The sequence below is a fragment of the Oryctolagus cuniculus genome, chromosome 11 (assembly GCF_964237555.1).
Source record: "Oryctolagus cuniculus chromosome 11, mOryCun1.1, whole genome shotgun sequence".
NCBI lineage: Eukaryota > Metazoa > Chordata > Mammalia > Lagomorpha > Leporidae > Oryctolagus > Oryctolagus cuniculus.
Window position 1 is genome coordinate 71,639,274 of NC_091442.1, and position 24,532 is coordinate 71,663,805.

At 46.2% G+C, this 24,532-nt stretch overlaps 1 protein-coding gene and 1 pseudogene across 1 annotated transcript; both read left to right on the top strand.

Annotated features, from left to right (window-relative positions):
- Window positions 1–10,057: 10,057 nt before the first annotated feature.
- Window positions 10,058–16,475, top strand: LOC138844391 (lysozyme C-like). The gene is made up of 4 exons (XM_070052613.1): window positions 10,058–10,236; window positions 10,789–10,953; window positions 13,531–13,609; window positions 15,731–16,475. The coding sequence occupies exons 1-4, from the start codon at window positions 10,101–10,103 to the stop codon at window positions 15,795–15,797; spliced, it is 447 nt and encodes a 148-aa protein (XP_069908714.1). The 5' UTR covers window positions 10,058–10,100; the 3' UTR covers window positions 15,798–16,475.
- Window positions 16,476–16,857: 382 nt separating this feature from the next.
- LOC127489672 (small nucleolar RNA SNORA40) lies at window positions 16,858–16,970 on the top strand (annotated as a pseudogene).
- Window positions 16,971–24,532: the final 7,562 nt, after the last annotated feature.

Consider the following 24,532-nt stretch of genomic DNA (forward strand, 5'->3'; position numbering starts at 1 on the left):
GTGGGTTAACGCCTTAGTCTGACGCCCCGGCATCCCATATGGGAGCCAGTTCTAGTCCCGGGTGCTCCTCTTCCAATCCAGCTCTCTGCTATGGCCTGGGATAGCAGTAGAAGATGGCCCAAGTGTTTGGGCCCCTGCACCTGTGTGGGAGACCCGGAAGAAGCTCCTGGCTCCTGGCTTCCAATCGGTGCAGCTCCGGCCGTTGCGGCCAGTTGAGGAGTAAATCATTGGATGGAAGACCTCTTTCTCTCTCTCTCACTTTCCCTGCTTCTCTTCTCTATGTGTGACTCTGACTCTCAAGTAAAAAATAAATAAATAAATAAATAAATTTCATTGTGGGCCCTAAATATTTGTACCTGGGGGACGTTTCTTCTGGTTCAGGCAGGCATCCCACAAAGGAGTGCTGCTGGCTCCTGCCAGGGAGGTCATTTTGCCAGCCAGTTGTGAAGCTCATTGGGGGCAGGTGGAGAGCTATGGATGGCTTCCTGCTCAGCATGCAGACTTTCACTTCATTTGCATGTTTCCTTTGTGGTGTCGTACCCCCGCCTTTGGCTGTGCCTTCATCCATCCCAGAGACTGTGGTTCATCATCTCAGAAGGTCATCTTCCCATCCTTCTTTTGTGGGGTTCAGAGGTTCTGTTATCTCCATCATTCAGACCCTGTGACCTCATTAGAGGTGTGTAGTAGAAAAAGAGATCCCCCATCTGCTGGTTCACACCCAAAATGGCAGCAATGGCCAGAGCTGGGCCAGGTTGAAGCCAAGAACCAGGAACTTCTGGGTCTCCCACCTGAGTGCAGGGGTCCAAACACTTGGTCCATCTTCCACTGCTTTCCCAGGCACGTGAACAGCAAGCTGGATTGGCAGTGGAAAAGCCAGGACTCAAACCAGTGCCCACATGGGGTGTGGTTATCCCAGGTGGTGGCTTTACCTGCTACACCACAATGCTGACCCTAGGCCAAGCTATTTCTACACTGATTACATCGTGAGGAGGTTTGAGGGTGCTATCTCTAGAAGACATAGAGCATTAATCAAAGGAAATATGTTACTTATGAATATATGATAAAGTTTAAATACAGTTCTAATCATTATCAGAACCCTATAAGAGCATATATCAAGGATCATGCTGGATTTCCAAAGGAAAGTCTTCAGTGGCTAAATTAAGACATTCAGGGTCAGTGGAGATATCATATAACAACATACAGGTAAAAAGTTAAAGTTTGTGGTCATCAGTTATCCTGTTTGGCTCATCTTATGTTTGTAAAAGACGAGTCAGTGATGGCTTTCACAGTCCTCATTGGTTTAGGTGTCGAATCAGGTGCATGCTTGAAGTGTGGATGTGTGTCCAATGATTGACTCCTTTCCATTTGGCAGTGCAGGAGTTGGTAAGAAGTGCTTGATAGGGTCCTTTCCATCAAGGATGTGGGGACTCCTTTATCTGGTTTCTTTTCCAAAGCAAAAAATCTCCAGGGACATTTTTTTGGAAAGGCCAAAAGATGGAGATACGGGGGGACATTACATCTGCAGATTCACTCCCCCAAATGCCCACAATAGCCAGGACTGGGCCAGGCTGAAGCCAGGAGCCAGAACTCAACTTCAGATCTCCCACATGGGTGACAGGGACCCAAGTACTTGAGCTGTCAGCACTGTGTCCAAGCGTGCACATTAGCTGGAAGCTGGAATCAGAAGTGGTGGAGGAACTCTCACGTCTTAAAGCTACTCTTAAATGGGATGTGGGAGTTCCAAGCAGCCTCTTAACAGCTTAAAATGCCAGCCCCACGAAGCCCAGGGTTCAGTCTGTGGTCTTTGGTGTCTTCATCTCCCAGGAGCTCACTGTGGAAAGACTCAATTAGCGATTTTTTATTTTTCTAACAGAACTTGTTCCTCCAACCCAGAGGACAGGAGGTAATACACAAGGTGGAAATGTTGGCTTATACGTTTACAAAGGGTGCTGTTGTTGAACCACGAGTCCTCCTATTTGCACACATTATTACTATTATAAAAAGTGAATTCATCTGAGAAAGGGAACATTTATTATTATTATAGGCCTATAGAAATGAGCAGATCATGTCAAAGCCCCATAAATCTTCCCATTCAAATGGGGTTAGGGAATTGATGAGTTAGAGTAAATGAAGTGTAACTGGGTACAGCAGTGTGACAGAACGTGACAGGTGCAGAGGTGAAGGGTAAGGAAAGTCCTTAAAGCATGCACCTTGATAAATCATGCCCTCACATCGCATGGTTAAACATGGCTGCAGAAACATCATAGCATGTGTGTCACCTACCGTGATAATGAAGCATAAGGTAACTCTCAGGTCAGTCTGAGTCGATCTGCACAGGCTCCGTTTACAATCTTGGCTGCCACAAATTATGTCTAGTCATATCAGGGGTTCTGGAAAGACATGGCAGCAGATTTTTTCTTAATCCCAAAGTATTATGTTACTGTGCAGTAGGTGGGCAAATGACTATTGTCAGCTGTTAGTGTGTTATGCAGTGTTGGGAAGCTTGCTGTCCATGGTTTCATTGGGAGCCACTGAAGTCACCCTCATGCAAGGGCATGTTCTTGACCTATAAGGTCTAATTGTTGTGGGGAATTCAGTCCCCAGCTGGGCTTGCTCCAAGTTTTTGCTTCCACGTGAGAAAAGAATTTAGGGAGGAGGGCCTAGCATTGTGGTGCAGTGAGTTAAGCCACTGCCTGCAACACCAGCAGCCCATCTGAGCTGGCCTGAGTTCCATCTGCTCCACTTCTGACCCAGTTCCCTGCTAATGCACCAGGAAAGAGTGGAAGATGGCCCAGGTCCTAGGGCCCCTGCTACTCATGTGGGAATTGAAGCTCCTGGCTCCTGGTTTTGACTTGGCCTTGCCCTGACCATTGCAGTCATTTGGGAAGTGTAGCAGTGGATGGACAATCTCTCTCTGCCCCTTTCTTTGTCTCCCTGTCTCTGTCTCTGTCACTTTGCCTTTCAAATAAATAAATAAATCTTAAAAAAAAAAGAAATGGAAGAGAAGATGCAAAGGTATAGAGGAGAGCAGGATTTATTGAAAGACATAGCACATGCTCAGATGTGAGTCCGGGCAACCTCTCTTTAGGAGGAGGGCAGTGCTGCTGCCCCCACCAGCATGTCATCCTTTTATAGGCTAGGGGATGGTGCCCAGGGCAGGGCAGTATTCAATGGTGGTGGGGTTTGGGCGGGACTTGAACACCACTAGCTTTGATGTTGCTTTATTGGGGATCTCAGAAGTATCATGGTGTCTCCATGCAGGGCTGGAGTACACAGTGCTCTCTCTGGGAAGGCGTCATGGCAGCTTATGCACCATGGGAAGTGAGGCTCCAGTGCATGATGGGGAATGGGTGTACTGAACCTGCAGTCAGACTGACACTTCCAGCCTGCCAAGTGTCACTCACAAAAGGAGATGGGGTTTGGGCTGCTCACGTGTGCAGTCCTCAGCTTCTCATTCCCTAGCTACCTGCCTGTCCACATCATTGGCTACCATAACTAACAGGCTTGTCCTAGGGCAGGGGCCTATGTCAAGACTTCTTCTTTTTTTTTTTTTTTTTGGACAGGCAGAGTGGACAGTGAGAGAGAAAGAGACAGAGAAAAAGGTCTTCCTTTGCCGTTGGTTCACCCTCCAATGGCCGCCACGGCCAGCGCGCTGCGGCCGGCGCACTGCGCTGATCCGATGGCAGGAGCCAGGTACTTCTCCTGGTCTCCCATGGGGTGCAGGGCCCAAGGACTTGGGCCATCCTCCACTGCACTCCCTGGCCACAGCAGAGAGCTGGTCTGGAAGAGGGGCAACCGGGACAGAATCCGGCGCTCTGACCGGGACTAGAACCTGGTGTGCCGGCGCCGCAAGGCGGAGGATTAGCCTATTGAGCCACAGCACCGGCTAAGACTTCTTGAGAGTAATGACTTTGAGAAGTAATTTTAAATTCTTTTATAGATCATAGTATGTCTTGCATTGGATCATGTAATTCTGAGACTAAGGCTTTTAACTCTTTTTGTCCAGGGAACATACGTAGTATGTAGTTCCCCACATCCAGTGGGTTTGGTTCTACCCTTTCTAATTTTTTAAGAAAAGATTTATTTATTTGAAAGGCAAATTGCTGGGTGGGGTTCAAGAGGGAGAAAAAGAACTTCCATCTGTTGGTTCATTCTCCAAACGCCTATAACAACCAAGGTTAGGCCAGAATTAAGCCAGGAATTCCATCCAGGTATCCCACATGGGCGGCTGGGACCCAAGTACTGGAGCCGTCATCCACTGCCTTCCAGGGGCATTAGCAAGAAGCTGGATTTAAATAAGACGCATGGAGTAGCTGGGATGCAGACTGGGCATGCCCACATGGGGTGCAGTCATCCCAAGTGCCTTTCCAATGTTTACCGAAGAAAAACTAATTTCACAATATTAAACATTTCCCATTTTGGAAATGTAAGACTTAAATCACCTTTAATAAAATGTTTTTATTTACTCAGATATTTCCATGCACACCAGAAAGAAGTTGATCTCCTTGTTGTTTAGTTTTTGAAATAGCCAATAGATAGGATCAAGAAGGAGCGGCCTCTTACATGTGACTTAAGGTACTGAAAAGTGCTCTGAGCAAGAAGGACAAAAAGAAAAAGGGGAAAATGGGCCAGGAATAAACCCAGGACATCAATGACCAGAAGGGATGTCTGGAGGCCCAGGAGTAGTTAGCATTCCACCCAGGGGAGAAGCTTAGGTCAGAGGGGTGCAGCGTCCCATGCTGGTACCATGTGCTAATCTGGACCTCCAAGGGTCCTGAGTCTTCTCTGGGTCCCACATTGGGCACCAAAATACTGTTGATGGAAAAAAGCAAGATGTGTAAAAGGACACATTTAAGGTGTATTCAGGGCAGAAGCCCAATGACTTTCAACGAGACTTGGGAAGTGTTCTGAATGGTCAGTTCTTGCAAGAATTTATGATTCATGGATCACACAGTGAGCACACATTGGCTTGGCCTAAAAAAGATGGGACTTAGGTAAAGGGGGAAGAATAAATTTCTTACTGGCTGAAGATTGTTTTCTTCATCTTCAGGGACAATGAGAGTTGGAAAGCAGCTATTGAAAAGGTTACTATTGGCCGGCGCCGTAGCTCCCTAGGCTAATCCTCTGCCTTGCGGCGCTGGCACACCGGGTTCTAGTCCCGGTTGGGGCGCCAGATTCTGTCCCGGTTGCCGCTCTTCCAGACCAGCTCTCTGCTGTGGCCAGGGAGTGCAGTGGAGGATGGCCCAAGTCCTTGGGCCCTGCATCCCATGGGAGACCAGGAGAAGCACCTGGCTCCTGCCATCGGATCAGCGCAGTGCGCCAGCCACAGCGCGCCGGCCACGGCGGCCATTGGAGGGTGAACCAACAGCATAAGGAAGACCTTTCCCTCTGTCTCTCTCTCTCACTGTCCACTCTGCCTCTCTAAAAAAAAGAAAAAGAAAAGGTCCCTATTAACATTAGGGAGAATATTTCTGAGAATAGATAAGAAATGTATTGTCAAAGAACAAAGGATAGCTCAGGGTTGCTCCAGATGTGCACTTCACCCACACCAAACTAAGCTAATCAATAATAGTAATAGCTCAGTGCATCCACTCAGATAAGTCTACTGAGTGTTTCTCTTCCATGGGGTTCAGGCCTTTTAGAGGCCCTATAATCTCAGAGTTAAAGGGACTAAAACACCTCTTTAAATAGTTACATATTATTATGCTCTCAGTTTTCAGATATTTGTTTATTCCACTCTAAGAAATTAGACTATAACTCTCCAAACATTTGAAAAGAAGAGCGAATCTCATTGTCAGAGGCTGAAACCAGCTTAGGTAATAACTGGATGTTCTTTGCCCTTGAGTTTAGAAGAATATATAAGAGACTAGAGATGAACTCTTTTAGCTCCTTTTTTGTCTCTTTGCGTCCTGAAAAATCTGTCTCACTGTTTCAAAATTAGGCCTGGCCTAATACATAGAGTTATACTTGGTTTTTGGACAGGGTCCAGCAGTCATAGCCAATACTGACAGTCTGTAAAGGCCAAAGAGAAAGAGACTGTCGCTGATGAAAAATAAGGATAGCTACAAAGTGATGGTATTCTTGTGTGGCTCAGAATCTGTCTTCATAGGTTGATCTGGAAGGACAGTTTCTCTGGAGTGCTGATTGCATCGCTTTTAAAAATGTGCAGAAGGAGCACTACTTGCTGCAAGCACAGGTGGTAGAGGCCGGGGCCTGGGCTTAGGAGGCAGCATGTTTCTTGGTGCTGGGGTCGGGGAGCTGGCATGTCCTCCTGCTGGAGAACACTGATAGGCAAGTGTAGGGACTGAAGGAGCGCTAGGTTCTCAGGCAATGCTTTGTTGCAAATCCTGGAAGAGTTCCCCTCTTCCTGTCTTCCATGCAAATACTGTATGATTGCATTTGTTTTGGAACTTGACCAGGATTTCAGCAGTAGCTCATTGTAAAACTTGGCACCCTCTTTCAAAATAGCTATTCATCTGGCTCCTGTAGGAACTGGGATCTTGCACCAGCTGTCACATAAACCCCTGGCTCAGCCCCTCCTCCACAGGCCCAGCATCCACCGCATCCAGGATATCCTGGATGTTGCCAAACTTCCATGCCCATGGACTATAATCTTTTCACCCTCAGCAGGTATAACGTGCTGTTTCCTCCAGTGTATCACCCAGGACCCCAGCAACCTTCATGTCCCTTCCCTGAGCCCCCACAGCAGTCTTATTCTCCATAGCAGCAATCTGTCTGCTCAGAAGCTCAACTGGTTCAGTTTAGAGGGAAAGATACAGCAACAATGCATTAAGTTTACTAAACTCCTTGCGCTTGTTAATATAGTGTACTCTACTGTACTGAATGTGGTATATAATTTCTGTATGTGGCTAAAAGCTAAAAGCTGTGCCCTTGTTCCATGTGAAATCTGCTGCTGTTGCAATATAAACACTAAGTGTAATGGGATTTGAAGTAAATTCCATTACACTTCCTAAAATTTGAAAACTAGGAACTAAGCCTGGAAGTGAAACATGTGAGATTACTCTTCTTTTTAAATGAGACATGGTTGGATGTCAGATACTTATAAAGATGGCTTCAGTGCTGATAGTCAAAAACTCAACTTTCTTTTGTCTGTTGATGTGCTTTGATTTCCAATATGCTATTTTGAGTAATCAAATCATTATAAATCTTTTTTTTTTTTTTGACAGGCAGAGTTAGACAGTGAGAGAGAGAGAGAGAGAGACAGAGAGAAAGGTCTTCCTTTGCCGTTGGTTCACCCTCCAATGGCCGCCGTGGCCAGCGCGCTGTGGCCGGCGCACCGCACTGATCCGAAGGCAGGAGCCAGGAGCCAGGTGCTTTTCCTGGTCTCCCATGGGGTTCAGGGCCCAAGCACCTGGGCCATCCTCCACTGCACTCCCTGGCCACAGCAGAGAGCTGGCCTGGAAGAGGGGCAACCGGGACAGAATCCGGTGCCCCGACCGAGACTAGAACCCGGTGTGCCGGCGCCGCTAGGCGGAGGATTAGCCTAGTTAGCCACGGCGCCGGCTTTTTTTTTTTTTTTTTTTTTTTTTGACAGGCAGAGTTAGACAGTGAGAGAGAGAGAGAGAGCGACAGAGAGAAAGGTCTTCCTTCCATTGGTTCACCCCCCAAATGGCTGCTATGGCCGGCGTGCTGTGCCGATCCAAAGCCAGGAGCCAGGTGCTTCCTCCTGGTCTCCCATGCGGGTGCAGCACCCAAGCACTTGGGCCATCCTCCATTGCCTTCCCAGGCCACAGCAGAGAGCTGGACTGGAAGAGGAGCAACCGGGACAGAAACCCTCGCCCCAACCGGGACTAGAAACCGGGGTGCCGGCGCCGCAAGCGGAGGATTAGTCTAGTATGCTGTGGCATTGGCCTACAAATCTTATAATTTAAAAATAAATTGCTTACAAGCTGGGGCTGGCATCATGGCAGAGTAGGTTAATCCTCCACCTGTGGCACCGGCATCCCATATGGGCACCGGTTCTGGTCCCGGCTGCTCCACTTCCAATCTTGCTCTCTGCTGTGGCCTGAGAAAGCAGTAGAAGATGGTCCAAATGCTTGGACCCTGCACCCACGTGGGAGACTTGGAAGAGGCAACTCGCTTCTGGCTTTGGATCGGCACAGCTCCAGTCATTGTGGCTACTTAGGGGGTGAACCAATGGAAGGAAGACCTTTCTCTCTCTCTCCCTCTCACTGTCTGTAACGCTACTTCTCAAATGAATAAATAAAATCTTAAAAAAAATTACTTACAAGCCAAAAAAATGTGCAAAGCCTCCTCAGATGGGTATTTTAAAAGGTAACACTTAGTTGAATAAAGTTCTATTGCTTTAAAATGACCTCTTTGGGGGCCAGTGCAGTGGTATAGCAAGTAAAGCCACAGCCTGCAGTGCTGGCATCCCATATGGGCACTGGTTCGGGTCCTGACTGCTGCACTTCTGATCCAGCTCTCTGCTATGGCCTGGGAAAGCAGTGGAAGATGGCCCAAGTCCTCGGGTCTTTTTGCCCATGTGGAGGACGTGAAAGAAGCTTCTGGCTCCTGGATTTGGATCTACCTAACCTGGCCATTGTGGCCATCTGGAGAGTGAACCAACAACTGGAAAACCTCTTTCTCTCTCTCTGCTTTTGCCTCTCTGTAACTCTGCCTTTCAAATAAATAAATGAATCTTTTTTTAAAAAAGTGACCTATTCCATTCTGACATAAAACTGGGAGGCCAGTCACTATGGAAAAGGAGTTAGGAAAGTTGTTCATATGACCCTTGTTTCTAACTGTAAAACACTGTTTTATAATAATAAAATATATACAACCAGTCTGAAGTAGAAAACCAGCTGAACATTGGGATGCCATGATTGGACTGGGCTCTCCCTGCCTGCCCCCACAAAAAAAAAAAAAAAAAAAAAAAAAAAGCTTTGAGTGCAGAGGCTAGATACCATCAGGCCTCAGTCCTCTAGAAATTCTGTCTTGGCTTAACTCACTGAACTGAGGGAGTGGTACAGCTGGCCCTCCAAGATTCCGGTCTCTAAGCTCATGAGGTCATTTGCTTCTTCAGTGGGTAACATGTGGGTGGCCAGTATTTTCTCCAGGGGTTCCATTAGGGGAAATCCCGGATCCGTGCCGGGGAATCTCAGGTCGGGGCACAAAATAACTACCTGCATGTAGTCCCCAGGCTGATTAAAGGCCACTTGACTGCCCTACCAGCAGAGCATCTGGGTGATGCATCGGGCTGGACTCCTGGCTTCCCACTCACCGCTGTCTGAAGCACACATTGCTTTTTTTCCTTACCTCAGTTTCTTCTACAGACAACCAGACAACCAGAGCATTAAACACAAAAGGAGTGTGCAGGCCTTGGTGCCTGGCCAGTGGGCCAACATGCAGCTGGCCCTTTCCTTTGTCCCTCTTATTCCTGACTCCCCTGTAGTTCTTTAAAAGCCCCAAACCCCCTGAAGGAGGGTGGTGGTTGTGGAGACCCTGGGGTCTGCCATGCTTTCATCTGTCAGCAGATTAAATGTTCTCTTCCCTTCATCCCAAACCTCGGCCTCATTATTTTGATTGGCACTGGGGTTAGGGACTGAGTTCTTGCTTGATAACAGGCTATGTACCCATGAGACAAGAGGTCCAAGTGCCATGTCTATTCTCTAGAAAAGTATATAGCAAATAATTCTAAGTGGAGATGAATACAAAATAGTGAATTTACACAGACCATTTAATGGAAATGAAAATATTAGGCAAAAAGTCCCAGCTCATTTTAAGTTACATAAAACAATCCTTTTTTTTCTTCACATTTGTTTAACTCCTAATAAAATAGAAGAAAACTTCTATTTTGGAAAAGTGCTACTTCCCAATTCTTCCTGAACAAATCTTTAAGCAATGTCTTTTCATCATTTTACTGAGATTAATGCTTAGGACATCAGACCGTTTCTCTTCAAACATTAAAAAAAAAAAAAAAAAAAAACCCTTTCAAGTCAGTGAATCAGAAAAACAAGCATGTTTTCCACACAAAGGGTGGAGCCCTCACGCCACCTGGGGAAGAAGGAAGTTGAAAGAGGTTAAATACTAGGGCTGCCTCTGTCCTGTCAGCATAGAGGTCTTGCTTCCCAGTCAACATGAAGGCACTCCTGATCCTGGGGCTTCTCCTCCTTTCCACCACTGTCCAGGGCAAGATCTATGAAAGGTGTGAGTTGGCCAGAACTCTGAAAAAACTTGGATTGGATGGCTACAAGGGAGTCAGCTTGGCGAACTGTAAGTCTCCACTCTTTCCAACTTCCCGAGACCATACCCGGCCCATTCCCCAATGCCTTTGATAGAGATCATGTTGGGCCCCAGAATCTCTCCCCTGGCCTGTGAAGAGAGACCAGGAATCATGAAGACTCAAACTGCCCATATTAGCACAGTTAGCATCTTAATGGTAGATTTTACAGTGACTCACAGGCCCACAACAAAGAAAGGAACATCCGATTTGCTGTTAGACTCAGATAGACCTGAGCCTATCAACTCTTGATTTTTCTATTCAAGGCTGCATGTTGCCTGAGCCATGGGAGCAGGGAAAGGGTAAAAGCAAAGAAGAAACTGTTATTTTAATATTTTTAAAGCACCTTCTCTTGCTGCAGTAGTTTCAGAAGTTGGTTTGCATTACAAAAATGGTTCTCTTAAGGGCCTTTCTTCACTAAAGTGTTCAGTTATAAGTTAAACACATCAAGTCGTTGGTAAAACAGAGTTAGACACATGGATTGCTTTTTGTTTACACTGTAAGTCATTTTATGTTGCTGTTCATTACAAAAATTACTTTTTCAGGGATGTGTTTGACCAAATGGGAGAGCGGTTATAACACGCAAGCTACAAACTACAACCCTGGAGACAAAAGCACCGATTATGGAATATTTCAGATCAATAGCCGCTACTGGTGTAACGATGGCAAAACCCCACGAGCAGTTAACGCCTGCCATATACCCTGCAGTGGTAAGACAGGATAATACTTGAGTGATGGCACAGGACCCCTCTGGGTATCTTGTAAGAGTAGAGATTCAAGACAAATTCATGAGGGACCTAGGAAAACTCCCATCACAGCTTCCAGAAAGTTTTGTTATCCTCCTCCTAATTCCCCAAGTAAGAAAGTAAAGAGCTGGTATTATGAAAGGTTGGTGCTCTTTCATATGCACATGTTTCTGGAATGATCTGTTAACTGATTGTAAATGGCCTCACTGATGCTTTCCTCCTGCTGACTCAGGGGAGGAGAGGAGTAATTTGGTCTTGGTTCCTTTTTTGATTGTGTATGTATTACTATGAAATGTTCTGCATACACAGAAAATTGGAGGTAGCAGTATAACAAACAGCCATAAATGCAGCTTTTTATTTATTTATTATCTTTATTTGAAAGATAGAGTTATGCAGAGAGAGGGAGAGACAGAGAGGTCTTCATCTGCTGTTTCACTCCCTAAATGACTGCAACAGCTGGGGCTGGGCATGCCAGAGCCAGGAGCCAGGAGCTTCATCCAGGTGGGTGTAGGGGCTCAAGCACATGACCATCTTCTGCTGCTTTCCCAGGTGCATTAGCAGGGAGCTGGATCAGAAGTAGAACAGCCACAAATTGAGTAGCAACCATATGGGATCCCAGCATCACAGGCGAGCAGCATAACCCACTGCACCATATGCCGGCCCCCATAAGTCCAACTTCATACTTTATTTATTTATTTTAAATACAGAAGGACAGACACACAGATCTCATATCTACTTCTTATTCCCTAAATACCCACAACAGCTGGGTGTGGGCCAGGCAGAAGCTAGGAGCCCAGAACTCAATCTCAGCCTGCCATGTGTGTGGCAGGGACCCAGCTATCGAAGCCATCACCTGCTCCATCTCCGGATAGCAGGGAGCTAGGATTGGGAGCAGAGTGAGGACTCTGAACCCAGGCAATCCAGTATGGGATGCAGGCTTCCAAGCAGCATCTTTCTTGCTCTGCCTAATGACTGACCTCAGATATCTGACTTTTAAATTCTTAACTTTTTGCAGTAGTTGCTTCTTCTCTATGTATTTTTTGTTGAAGGATTTTGAAATGAATTAAAAACATTATGTCTTTCATTTCTAAATTCTTTAGTTTGTATCTCAAAAAACCGCAGTTCATACATAATCATTATACAACAGCCAGCACTTGGCCAGGCCAAAGCCAGGAGCCAGGAACTCCATTTGGTCTCCCAAATGGGTGGTAGGAACCCAGATATTTAGGCCTCTTTCTGCTGCCTTCCCGGGCACATTGATAGGGAACTGGGTCAGAATGAAGCAGCCAGGACCTAAACAAGTTCTCTAAAAGGGGATGTTGGTGTCTCAAGCAGCAGTTTGACCTGCTGTACCACACAACACCCACATCAAGAAGATTAATTTAGCATATTCTTTTATAATCTAGTTAATTTACTTTCAAATATATTTTGCATTGTATAATAGCATGTAGTCATTAAATAAAAATTAGAAAATACAAATTGGAAAAAAATAGCAACCGTAACCTTACTACCAGAGTTGTCTGACCATTGTCACTTTTGGTATATATTCTTCCAGAATGTACATCAATCATGGACATGCAAGTAAAATTACAGGGACTGGCACTGCGGTGTAGCAGGTAAAGCCATCGTCTGAGTGATGGCATCCCATATGGATGCTGGTTCAAGTCCCAGCTGTTCCACTTCTGATCCAGCTCCCTGCTGATGTGCTGGGAAAGCAGCAGAAGATGGCCCTAGTGCTTGGGCCCTTGCACCCAAGTGGGAGACCTGGAATTAGCTTCTGGCTCCTGGCTTTGGATTGGCCCAGCTTTGGCTTTTGCGACCATTTGGGGAGTGAACCAGTGGATGGAAGCTATCTCTGTCTCTCCCTCTTTTTCTCTCTGTAACTCTACCTTTCAAATAAATAAATAAACCTTAAAATAAAATTATATCATGTATATATGTACCCATATATAAACATGACAGCAATGTAAATTTTTACAAAAATTAAATTGTATTATATAGACTGCTATACGGTTTACTTCTCACACAAAATTATGTCCATATCAACAAATACAAATCTCTATTGTCATTTTAAAGGATGAGTAGAATTCCACTCTGAATATTCTGTAATGTGTTTATCTACTTCCTACTATTAAGCACTTACGTTGTTTACAGTTTTTCACTTAATAATTGCTGTGAACATCTTTCTGCAAACACCTTTGGATATATGTCTTATTAGTTCTTTATGAGGAAGTTGCAATAGTATAATTGCCGAGTAAAAAATCACTAGGCATGCTTTTTCCTATAGTGTCTAGTATGCAGTGGACCTTCCATATCGTGGTAATTCCAGAGCTTGCATTGTAAATGAGACAAAATGCTTTACTTGCTGCCAGATGGAAAAGGGTGAAGAGAGTTTTTCCCCACCATTACTGCCTAATGGACTCTTGAAAAATAATTTCTTAATATTCTTTCCTCAGCCCAACAGAATAAAAGTGGCTAACCCTAAATGTAAAAGGAAATCGCTGTGCAATTTGTTTTCATTTCTCACCACCTCTTTTTCAGATTTATTGAAAGATGACATCACTCAAGCTGTAGCTTGTGCAAAGAGGGTCGTCAGCGATCCACAAGGCATCAGAGCATGGTATGTGTTTCATATATACGTGAGAAAAGACTTTCTAAACCCAAAATATGCTGTTGAGAAGTGAATATGGTAGTTTTGAGTCTGTGCTACAGTGTATTGCCTAAATCCTTGAAGAAACAATGTACTTTAATGGCCTCAGAATCTCATTCTTTCATTCCCCCTTTTGGGGGATTTCTAGGGTTTCTAAGACTGTCCGCACTCTGCCAGCTCCTTGCCGTGTCTTGAGATTAGGTTTAGAATAAGCGAATGTGGAACGTGCTTTGCACCTGCTGTTGCACAGAGCACCTCACTCAGTGTTTGCACTTGGCATCCTGTGCTCTCCTGAGGGCAGAAGGGAGGCTGAGGTGCTTTGTGTGCGTATTTCCCTGTAGCAAGTAGCAATGCCTCAGTCTGTCTGTGGTCTTCACTTTATTTATTTACTTGTCTACTTTTCTTTTATAAAAACTGAACTAGATAGTGTAAAATGTCATAACGTCAGCTGGAACTGCATAAAACAGTTTGGCTTCCTTTTCTTCGGAGAAAGGTATTATTTGGAAACTTTCCCATCTGATCCACCCAACGCCCATTCTACATCCAAAGTCAAAGGCAGGCTATCTTACCGGATCCATCACATCTTCTGAATTGTAAAACCACTCATCCCACTTTTTACAAAACTTTATTGAGGTACTAGATTTAAGGGGCAAAGAGAAAGAGACAGAAAAGATCTTCTATGCACCGATTCAGTCTGACATGGCCACAACAGCCAGGGCTGGGCCAGGCCAAAGCCAGGAGGCCAGAACACAGTCTTAGTCTCCCACATGGGTGGCAGACATGCAAGTACTTGAGCCATCAGCTTCTGCCTCCCAGGGTGCGCATTAGCAGGCAGCTGGCATCAGAAGGGAAGACCTGGATTCTCACACCAGCACCATGGTGGATGCAGACATCTGGACGAGCATCTTCATGGCTGCGCTGAAGCCTGCCCCCCACCCCAGCTTAGGCCACTTTCTCCCATCTTCGGCAACCCAGAAAACTTGTGCTGTGCCGTAGAAGATGCCACAAAAAGCATGGTGCACTTTGTAACATAGCAGCCTCCCATCCTAGGGAGGTGAATAGGCCTCCACTCCAGACACAGAACTCTCTTGTTTTCTTTCCATGTCCTTTTGACTAGACCCAAGCATGCATTCATTGGGCTAGCTGCAGCACAATCTGGTCCCTCCTTAGAGAAATGAAAAACACAAAATACCAGCCATCCAATGACTTCTGAGAAAGAAGTCAGCAAGCTGGAAGAAAAATTCCTCTTTTCAACCAAAAATGTGGATTTACCCAGGTAAATATACATATTGGACAAGAAACTGAAGATTTATTCACATACAAAATTAACCGTGATTTCTTATCTTTATGCTTTTTTGTCACATCAAAGGTTTAATTGCAACATTGGACCTCAGTTCTTATTCAGTAAATCTGTGTCTCAGGAGCAGTCAAGATTGAAGACATCAATATGTGTCACTTTTTAGCATCTCTCCTCATTTCAAATTAGAACATGTATTTGAAATGTAGTGCCGTGGTCTCAGCTGTGCTGTTGATAGTGGCTGAAACCGGAAGACATTTTTTAAAAGCCCTTAGGTCATCCATCCTTGCTATTTGTGTCGCCTTCTTGTTTGGAACAAGAAGCAAAGAATTCACAAACACCTGTCTCAAACTCACAGGTCTTCAGCTTGTAAAGTCATTTCTTCATAGTGAAGCAAACTGGAGCAGAAGGCCCGCTTCAGCTGTTTCTTTCTTCCTGGAGAAGTAGGCAGGATAGCTGCATCCCAAGGGCAAAAGCAGAGTGTCCGTTTGCATTCCAAATCCTGGAAGTATGTGGAGAAGACCCCCACCTTTCCAGAACAGGGAGAGAGACTGGATAGGATCAGAATTCTGTCTTCAAGATGAACACGAAAGCACGCAGAGGTCAAGGCTAATGTTCTTCCCGTGTTGTGGAAGCTCGCACGGTGCAGCAGCTACACTTGGCCATTGCTCTCCTTTTATATGATGTTTTTGTTCATGAGGTGTTTTGTTCTCCCAAAATGTTTGAAGTCTGTACTTGTATTTTTCCATGAAGACATATTTTAACCCCTTCACTTGTTTTGCCTTTCTCTACAGGGTGGCGTGGAGAAATCATTGTCAAAGCCAAGATCTCACTTCGTATATTCAGGGCTGTGGAGTGTAATTGCAGAATTTTCTTCTTCCGCTCATCTTGTCTCCTTTTCAGTAGCCACCATTGCCTTTTCAAACAAACTAATATTGTCCCAGAAGCAGGAGCAAAATATGGCCTTTCTTCTTAGCTACCAAATACATCGCCAGTGCACTCAGTTCTTAAACAGAAATAACCCAGACTTACTCTTCCTCAGTTTTGGATGAAAACATTAAAGAGGACAGTCTCATAACACATGTGTCTAGGGCAGAATTCCAGCTGTGTGGGCCCCGATGCCTCCTGTCAGGCACCTCCAACACAGGGACAGTGACCCCTCTTCAGTGCGTGATACACAGCTGTTAAAGGAGCAGTTGTACTGCCTGGGTTAAGAATTTTGTTTTCATAAGGTGTATGTGACCTTTGGTTTGCATATTTTCTGGGAAAGACTTCATTTATACATCTTTACAAAAAGAACGTCCAGTTAAATATCGATCCGTTTTAGCCCCTTAAAGAACATTTGGATGCATCTTGCTATTGTGGAGGGGTTAGATGAGCAGTTGCTGTTTCTTAACTTTATTAATTTAGATTTGTGCATTATAACTAAATCTGAGTCAGGTGAGCTCACAGGTATTGAAATGATTGCTGATTAACCACAGGTGTGAGATTATGCATGTTGTAAAAAAAGTATATTATCATTAAAGGCTTTGCAGTGCATACCTTTGTCTTTCTTCCTTAAAAAATATTTATTTGCTTATTTTATTTGAAAGGAAAGGGGCAGAGATAGATGAACACACAGAGGTCTCCCAACCACCAGTTTACTCCTCAGATGACTACAACCACTGGGGTAGGAGCAGGCCAAAGTCGGGAAGCAGTAACTCAGTCCAGGTCTGCATTGTGGGTGGCAGGGACCCAACCACTTGAACCATGACCTGCTGCATCCTAGGATGTGGATAGCAGGAAGCTAGAACTGGGAGTGGGGCTGGGTCTCAAACCCAGGCACGCCACTGTGGCATAAAGGGATTAGAACCGGGATCCACATGGGATGCCAGCGCTGCAAGCTGGGGCTTTAACCCACTGCGCAACAGCCCTGGCCCCTTACACTTGTGTGTGTTTCAACTAGTGGACATACAGGTGCAAAAAATAAATCCTGTTTTGCAACCCAGAACTCATTGATCAGTATGAGTTTTGATATATACAAGCATTTATAAAATGAAAAAAAAAAAAGATGGAACAGATAGAAGTTCACTCCCCAACCCTGAGGGCAACAGGTACTGGGTAGCATTGAACAGGGGCCTTCAAATTCCACCAGGCATTTGCCCTGGCCAGGAATCAGCAGTTGGTCTAACAGGGGTAAGCTGTTCCTTAAGGACCAGGTCAAGGAGAAAGGACTGACAGTGATCGGGGTCTAACAGCAGCTGTGGGTTCACCCAGACAAGCTGCCACTACATATCGCGCCACACTCTAAAGGTTGGCTCCCAGTGATCAGAGGAAAAGTCCCTGAAGGCGCCATCAAAATGTTGCAGGATGTGACTGATTGAGGCCAGCACCATGGGTGTTCAAAGAATTCACCAGAGCAGTCAGATAGAGTGGAGAGAGTTAAATTCATTGAAGCTGAACGAGAACAACAGGCAGGCAGGCAGAGGCTAATGGCTGCAACGTGGACCATAATCTGAGGTATATACTTGTAATAGCAGTCTCTTCTTAGGGAGAGTTTTCTTGTGGTCCAGCAGGTTTTTCCAGGTAGGTAATTTGCAAGTCTTGGTGGGGCTGGGAAATTTGCACTACCCTTAGCTAGGGATTTTCCCAGTCTGAGAAGTGCCCTGGGACAATCCTCCATGCCAGAAGCATTAGCAGTGATGTGGGTGAGTGGGGGGATTTATTTGGTTTTTCACTGCAGGTCCTTGTCATTCACAAAGATATGCATTCTAAGTACTGACTCAAATAAGGTAAATTTTATTCAAAAGGTGAGAAAGCCAACACACACACACACATTAGCATGTGGTGCCCCACACAGAAAAACACCCACTGTGGGTAGGAAATGAGCCGAAAGATTTGCCCAAAAGGAGAAGGGGTGGGGACAGAAAGGGCACCTGCCAGTCCCTGCAGTCATGGTCTGCAGTGGCAGAGAGACCCTCTGCCAGTTGCTGGTCTCCTTTATCAGCCTCTCCGTGTGGAGCTCCTGGGAATTATATGGCACCTCCACAAGCTCCCCGTGGAGTTCAATATGCATATTTTCATGGCATCATCCCCCCTGGTCCCAGATAAAGCAGATGCATCCTGGGAAAGGGGGCATTTTGATTGACAAGTAGGCGGATAGAATCACACATGGGCACAGGGTATGGTGGCTTGCTGGTACCTCTAGCTCAGCAGACCTACCTGTCTGCCTGACTAGCCAGTAACAGCAGGAAACTGGATCAGAACCACTGGGTACCCAGAACTTGAACCAGGCACTCTGACATGGGATAGGGTTGCTCTAAGTGCCTTTCCCAATTTCGACCTAAGAAAAACTAGTTTCAGAGTATCCAATGTTCCCTGTTCTGGAAATATAAGACTTAAATCATCTTTTCTAAGACTTTCCCATTTACTCGAATAACTGCAAGGAAAAAATGCCACAGTTATTAAACATAAAGCCAGCTGATGCACCAGAAAGAAGTTTATCTCCTTGTTCTTTTTTTTTTTTTTTCCTTGTTCTTTAGTATTTGAAATAGGCAGTGGGTAGGATCAAGGAGGAGAGGCCTCTTAAAGGCACAACACCAGGTGCTGAAAAATGTTTTCCTCAAATGTTCTCAGCAAGAAAGACCAGAAAAATGGGCCAAGAATAAACCTGGGGATCCACTGACCCAACAAGAAATTCTGGAGACCCAGGAGGGCTTAGCATCCCATTCAGGGGAGGATTTCAGGGTTGGAGGACCATAACGGGCTGAGGCTCATATCAAGAGCCGATCTGAGTAAGGCCTCCAAGGAGTCGTGAGTGTTCTCTGAGCCCCACATTTGGCATCCACATTTGGTTGGTGGAAACAAACAGGATCTGTAGAAAGGTTACTTTTAAGTTTATTCAGGGCAGAAGATGAGTGACATAAGCCTGGGAGACACAGGCCCAGTGACTTTCAAGGAGTCAGTTCTAGTCAGCATTTACCTATGTCACAGTGAGCACACACTGGCTTTACCCAAGAGGTAGGACTCACTAAGTGCTGAGGGACACAGTTCTTACTGGTTGTAAATCACTTCCCTTACAAACCCCTTCAGAGAGGGACTGGCGCTGTGGCGCAGCAGGTTACACCCTGGCCTGCAGTGCCGGCATCCTATACAGGCGCCAGTTCAAGTCCTGGCTGTTCCTCTTCTGATTCAGCTCTCTGCTATGGCCTGGGAAAGCAGTAGAAGATGGCCCAAGTCTTTGGCCCCTGCATCCGCGTGGGAGACCCAGAAGAAGCTCCTGGCTCCTGGCTTCAGATCAGTGCATCTCCCACCATTGCAGCCATCTGGGGAGTGAACCAGCAGATGGAAGACCTATCTCTCTCTCTATCTCTTTCTCTCTCTCTCTATCTCTACCTCTCTCTGTAACCCTTTCAAAGAAACAAAATAAATCTTTCCAAAAAATCATGTGTTGTATTTGATTGCCATATTTTTTAGTCTCTTTCATTCTGGGTCATTTCCTAATGATTATTTCTTTCTTTGCTTTTATGACCTAGACATTCTTGAAGACCACAGACCAGTTATACTGCAGAATTTCTCTAAGGTGCTTCTGATATTCTCTTAATTAGAGTAGGTTTTGCAACTTTGGTGGGAATACCACAGAAGTGATTCCCTTCTCATTGCCTTAAGTGGCATGCAGTTTTGATTTGATGATGTTCACTTAGATAACTTGATTTAAATGAGGTTGTAAGTCATGTCCATTGTAAAGTTTCTGGTAAGGGAGGTACTAGGAGACTGTTGCTCATCAAGTTTCCAGTTTCATTTATGAGATCACTGTGGACCCATGGTTTCTGTCTTAGTCAAATTATAATGAGTTATAATTCATTACCACCATTTACTTTGCTGTCCACACTGTGCCCTATTTAGCCAGTGAGCCCCTGCAAGCTGACTTCTGTTTCATTTTGACTTGTCTATAATTTTTTGAGCACTTAGTTGTTTCCTGGCACAAGGTACTCTAAGGTTTGCCTTGTTCTTTCCTTGCTCCAGCCCTGGAATAGCCGTTTATTCAAGAAACTCTAATTTATTACAGTGCTTAATAATATTTTAAAAACACGATCTGGACATTAGGGTGTTCCTAGGTGACAGTGTCAGTCGAAAGAGCTAGATAATATATATATATATATATACACACACACACACCATATTTTTTAATTTAAAGAATGTTTAAAGTTTTGGGGTTTTAAAAAAAGATTTATTTTATTTGATAGGCAGAGTAAACAGAGGGAGGGAGAGACAGATCTATACACTGGTTCACTCCCCAAATAGCCGCAACAGTCAGAGCTGGGGTGATCTGAAGCCAGGAGCCAGGAGCTTCCCTTGGGTCTCCCAAGTGGGTGCTGGGACCCAGGGCTTTGGGCTGCTTTGTGCTGTTTTCCCAGGCTCATTAGCAGAGAGCTGGGTAAGAAGTGAAGCAGCTGGAACTCGAATCGGCACCCAAAAGAGATGCAGGTGCTGCAGGCAGCGGAAGACTTACTTACCTGGAAGATTACACAGAGAAGGGGGCGGAGGCGGGGGCGGGGGCAGGGGCAAGGGCCAGGGAGGTCTTCCATCCTCTGGTTCACTCCCCAATTGGCTTCATGGCCAGAGATGAGCCAATGAGGACCCTGGCGCTTTCTCCAAGTCTCCTACGTGGGAACAGCGGCCCATGGACTTGGGCCATCTTCTGCTTTCCCAGGCCATAGCAGGGAGCTGGATCGGACATGAGGCTGGGACACAAACTGGCACCCACATCAGATGCTGGCAATGCAGGTGGTGGCTTTACCCACACTATGCCACAGTGCCAGCCCCATCCTCTTGGGTTTTTAAAGATTTTATTTATTTATTTGAGAGGTAGAGTTACAGACAGAAGGAGGGAGAGACAGAGTAAAAGCTATTCCTTCTGCAGGTTCATTCCCCAAATGGCTGCAACAGAGGAAGCTGAGCCAATCAGAAGCTAGGAGCTTCTTCAAGTCTCCCACATGGCTGCAGTGGCCCAAGCACTTGGGCCATCTTCTACTCTTTCCCAGGCCAAAGCAGAGAACTGGATCAGAAGTGGAGCATCTAGGACAGGAACTGGCAACCCATATGGGATGCTGGTACCACAGGCAGCAGCTTAACTTACTATGCCACAGCGCTGGCATCCCCTTGAGGTTTATTAAAGAACATTTTGTACTTTTTTTTTTTTTGTGACAGGCAGAGTGGACAGTGAGAAAGAGAGAGAGAGAGAGAGAGAGAGAGAGAGAGAGAAAGGTCTTCCTTTTCCGTAGGTTCACCCCTCAATGGCCGCTGTGGCCGGTGCACCACGCTGATCCGAAGCCAGGAGCCAGGTGGTTCCCCTGGTCTCCCACACGGGTGCAGGGCCCAAGCACTTGGGCCATCCTCCACTGCACTCCCGGGCCACAGCAGAGAGCTGGACTGGAAGGGGAGCAACCGGAACAGAATGCGAGGCCCGACTGGTACTAGAACTCAGGGTGCCTGCACCGCAGGCAGAGGATTAGCCTGTTGTGCTGCGGCACCGGCCCCATTTTTGTATTTTTATTTCTTTGAAAGACAGAGAAACAGAGGGCAGGCAGACACAGAGACTCAGAAAAGAGATACAGAGAGACCGATCTTCGGTCTGCTGGTTCCTTCCCAAATGCCCATAACAGCCAAGCCTGGGCCAGGCCAAAGGCAGGAGCCTGGATTTCAATCTAGGTCTCCCATATGAGTGTTAGGGACCCAACTCCTTGAGCCATTGCCTGCTGCCTCTAAGGGTGCACATTATCAGGAAGCTGAATGGGAAGCAGAGCTGAAACTCGAATTCAGGCACTCCAATATGGGATATGAGTATGCCAAGTGGTATTTTAACTGCTGTGCCAAATGCTCGCCCCAATTATATTTCCCCTATATCTTTATATTTATATCAAAATTCATTAATTCACACCAATACCTGCAATTCTAATCTTACACCATGCCATGGGGTTTGAATTTCTCCTTTTTCATGTTTTATGCTCGATTGTCTGACAGTGAGAAACATATATCCACCGTGCTTAATAAATAGCCTCAAAATATATCAATCAATCTCTCAACACAGGCACACCATGTAACAGGTGCCTCCACTAAGGCTCTGCAGCCCCTCGGGGGGCTGCTCCTTCTCCACACTGGATGCTCACTATCTTGTCACATCTCTGACACACCATGCAGAGCCACTGTCCTGATAGGTAAGAGAGACGTGTTTGGCTCTTGGTCACCTCCTTATTTCAAACACCCAGAGCAGTGATTGGAATGAACATAAGTCGACTGAATAGCCATATTGCTCATGTAGTACATTCCTTCTGTGTTGAGCACTCTAAGATTTTCCTTACTCTTTAACCCACAGGATTCCCACGCAATAGTTTCTGCAATCCAGTTTGAACTGTTTATGTAAGTGTAGTTCATAGATCAGCCATGAGAGGGCAGCAGAGGGCCTTTACACTGGTGCGTGCTTCGGCTTCAAGATTCTCGTGCCTCTCTGATGCCAGTATACTCAGAAAGAATTTGAGTTAATTCAGATCAGTATAGCCCAACGTGTACAAGAATGAGTCAAAGTAGAGTACTGAGACTTGGAGAATGACAGTTCATAAACAAAGATGGGGCCTATATGATAGCCCAATAACGGGCTGACTGGAGAAATGGCCAGAGATCAACAAAAGTCGACTGAAGAAGGCAGGCTGGGGCCCGCCTGTGGGCAGTACGTTAAGCCACTACCTGCCACGCCAGCTTCCATATGGGTGCTGGTTCATGCCCCCACTGTTCCACTTACGATCCAGCTCTGTTGCCAGTGCGCCTGGGAAAACAGTGGAAGATGCACTGCAGCCATGTGGGAGACCTGGAAGAAACTCCTGGCCCCTGGCTGCAGCCTGGCTCAGTCCTGGCTGTTGTGGCCTTAGGGGAGTGATCCAGGAGATGGAAGCTCTCTCTCTCTCTGTCTCTTCTCTCTCTTTGTAACTATGCCCTTCAAATGAATAAATAAATCTTTCTTTAAAATTTGCTGGGATTTCTAAAAATTAGCAGTTGTAATTTTCCTCTCTTTTAGCTTACCATGAGGAGTGTTGTAGTTACTTTGATGACTTTATATATTAGGTTTGGGGGCAGCGCTGTGGTGTAGTGGGTTAAGCCACCGCCTGTGGCGCTGGCATGCCATAAGGCGCCGGTTCTAGTCCTGGCTACTCCGCTTCCCATCTAGCTCTCTGCTATGGCCTGGGAAAGCAGTGGAGGATGGCCCAAGTCCTTGGGCCCCTGCACCTGCATGGGAGACCTGAAGGAAGACCCTGGCTCCTGGCTTCAGATCAGTCCAGCTCCAGCCACTGCGACCAATTGGGGAGTGAACCAATGGATGGAAGACCTCTCTCTCTCTCTCTCTCTCTCTGCCTCTCCTACGCTCTTTGTGTAACTCTGACTTTCAAATAAATGAATAAATCTTTAAAAAATAAATATTAGGTTTATATTATTCTCCCCCCCACACACACACATTTTAGGATATTGGTTTCTAAACCTATAGGAGTTAAAGATGAAGCTCTATACCCTCCTCTCCTACCTTCATCATGTAGATCACTCTCTCCAAAGCCCGGCCTTCCACGCGTGGGGTTAAATCAATACTCAGTAGTCATAAATACAGCTCCTTCTGTTGCACAGATCTTGTTTTCCCTGAAGCTAGTACCTGCATGATCCTTGAATCTCTTTGGGTTTCTGTGTATCCGTTCAACTCCCAGACTCTAGGTTGAACATTAAATCTCTTCAGGTTCAGATGCAGCCGGAGTGCTGTCAAATCAATCCTCTGACACAGAATTTCCCAGACATTTCTGACCAAAAGGAAATCTGGCCGGGGCAGCTGGCTGGCTGCCTGCGCACAGCTGGCATTGCGGGCTCTTTCAGCATCCTCTTGGCATTCACTATGCTCCCCTTACCTTTCGTATCTATTGTGTTTCCTGGGTTTCCCAATGTTCTCCTTCTTGGCTTATTCCCGCATTGTGATGGATCACATCTCTAGCATCTTCCTGAGAAAGGTGACTGAGAGGCACGTTTAGTTTAGATTGCGCATGTCTGAAACTTGGAGGCTAGTCGTCCAAGTGTTGACAACTAAGTTGGAAGTAAGTTTCCTTCAGAAAATCGAGGGTAGCACTTCACTGCTCCCTAGACTGCTGCTACTGAGCAATCTGAAGCCGTTCTGATTCCAGAATCTTCATAACTGGCCATGTGGAGGGTCCCCGATGCTCTGCAAAGTTCGCCAGGTGGGTCTGTCTGCATCTTGGCACAGGGTGGACCCTTCCAGTGTGGAAACTCCTATCCTTAAGTTCCGGCAAGCCCTCTGAAACCGTGTATTAATTACGCCCCCCCTCCCACTGTGTTCTCTGAGCGGCCCTCCGGTGTCGGCAGGGCCGCGCTCAGGCGCGTGCGCGGTGTGCCCGGCGCGCCTGCGTACTGCGTCGCCGTCGCCCCTCCTCCCGCTCTGCCCTCCTCCCGCGCCGGGGCTGAATGGCCTTCAGGGACGGCGTCCGCCTGGAAGGGTTGGCGGCAGCTGCGCGCCTCGAGCCGCTGTGACTCGCCTTCCCTTAGCCGGAAAGCCTCCGCCTGCGCCCGCG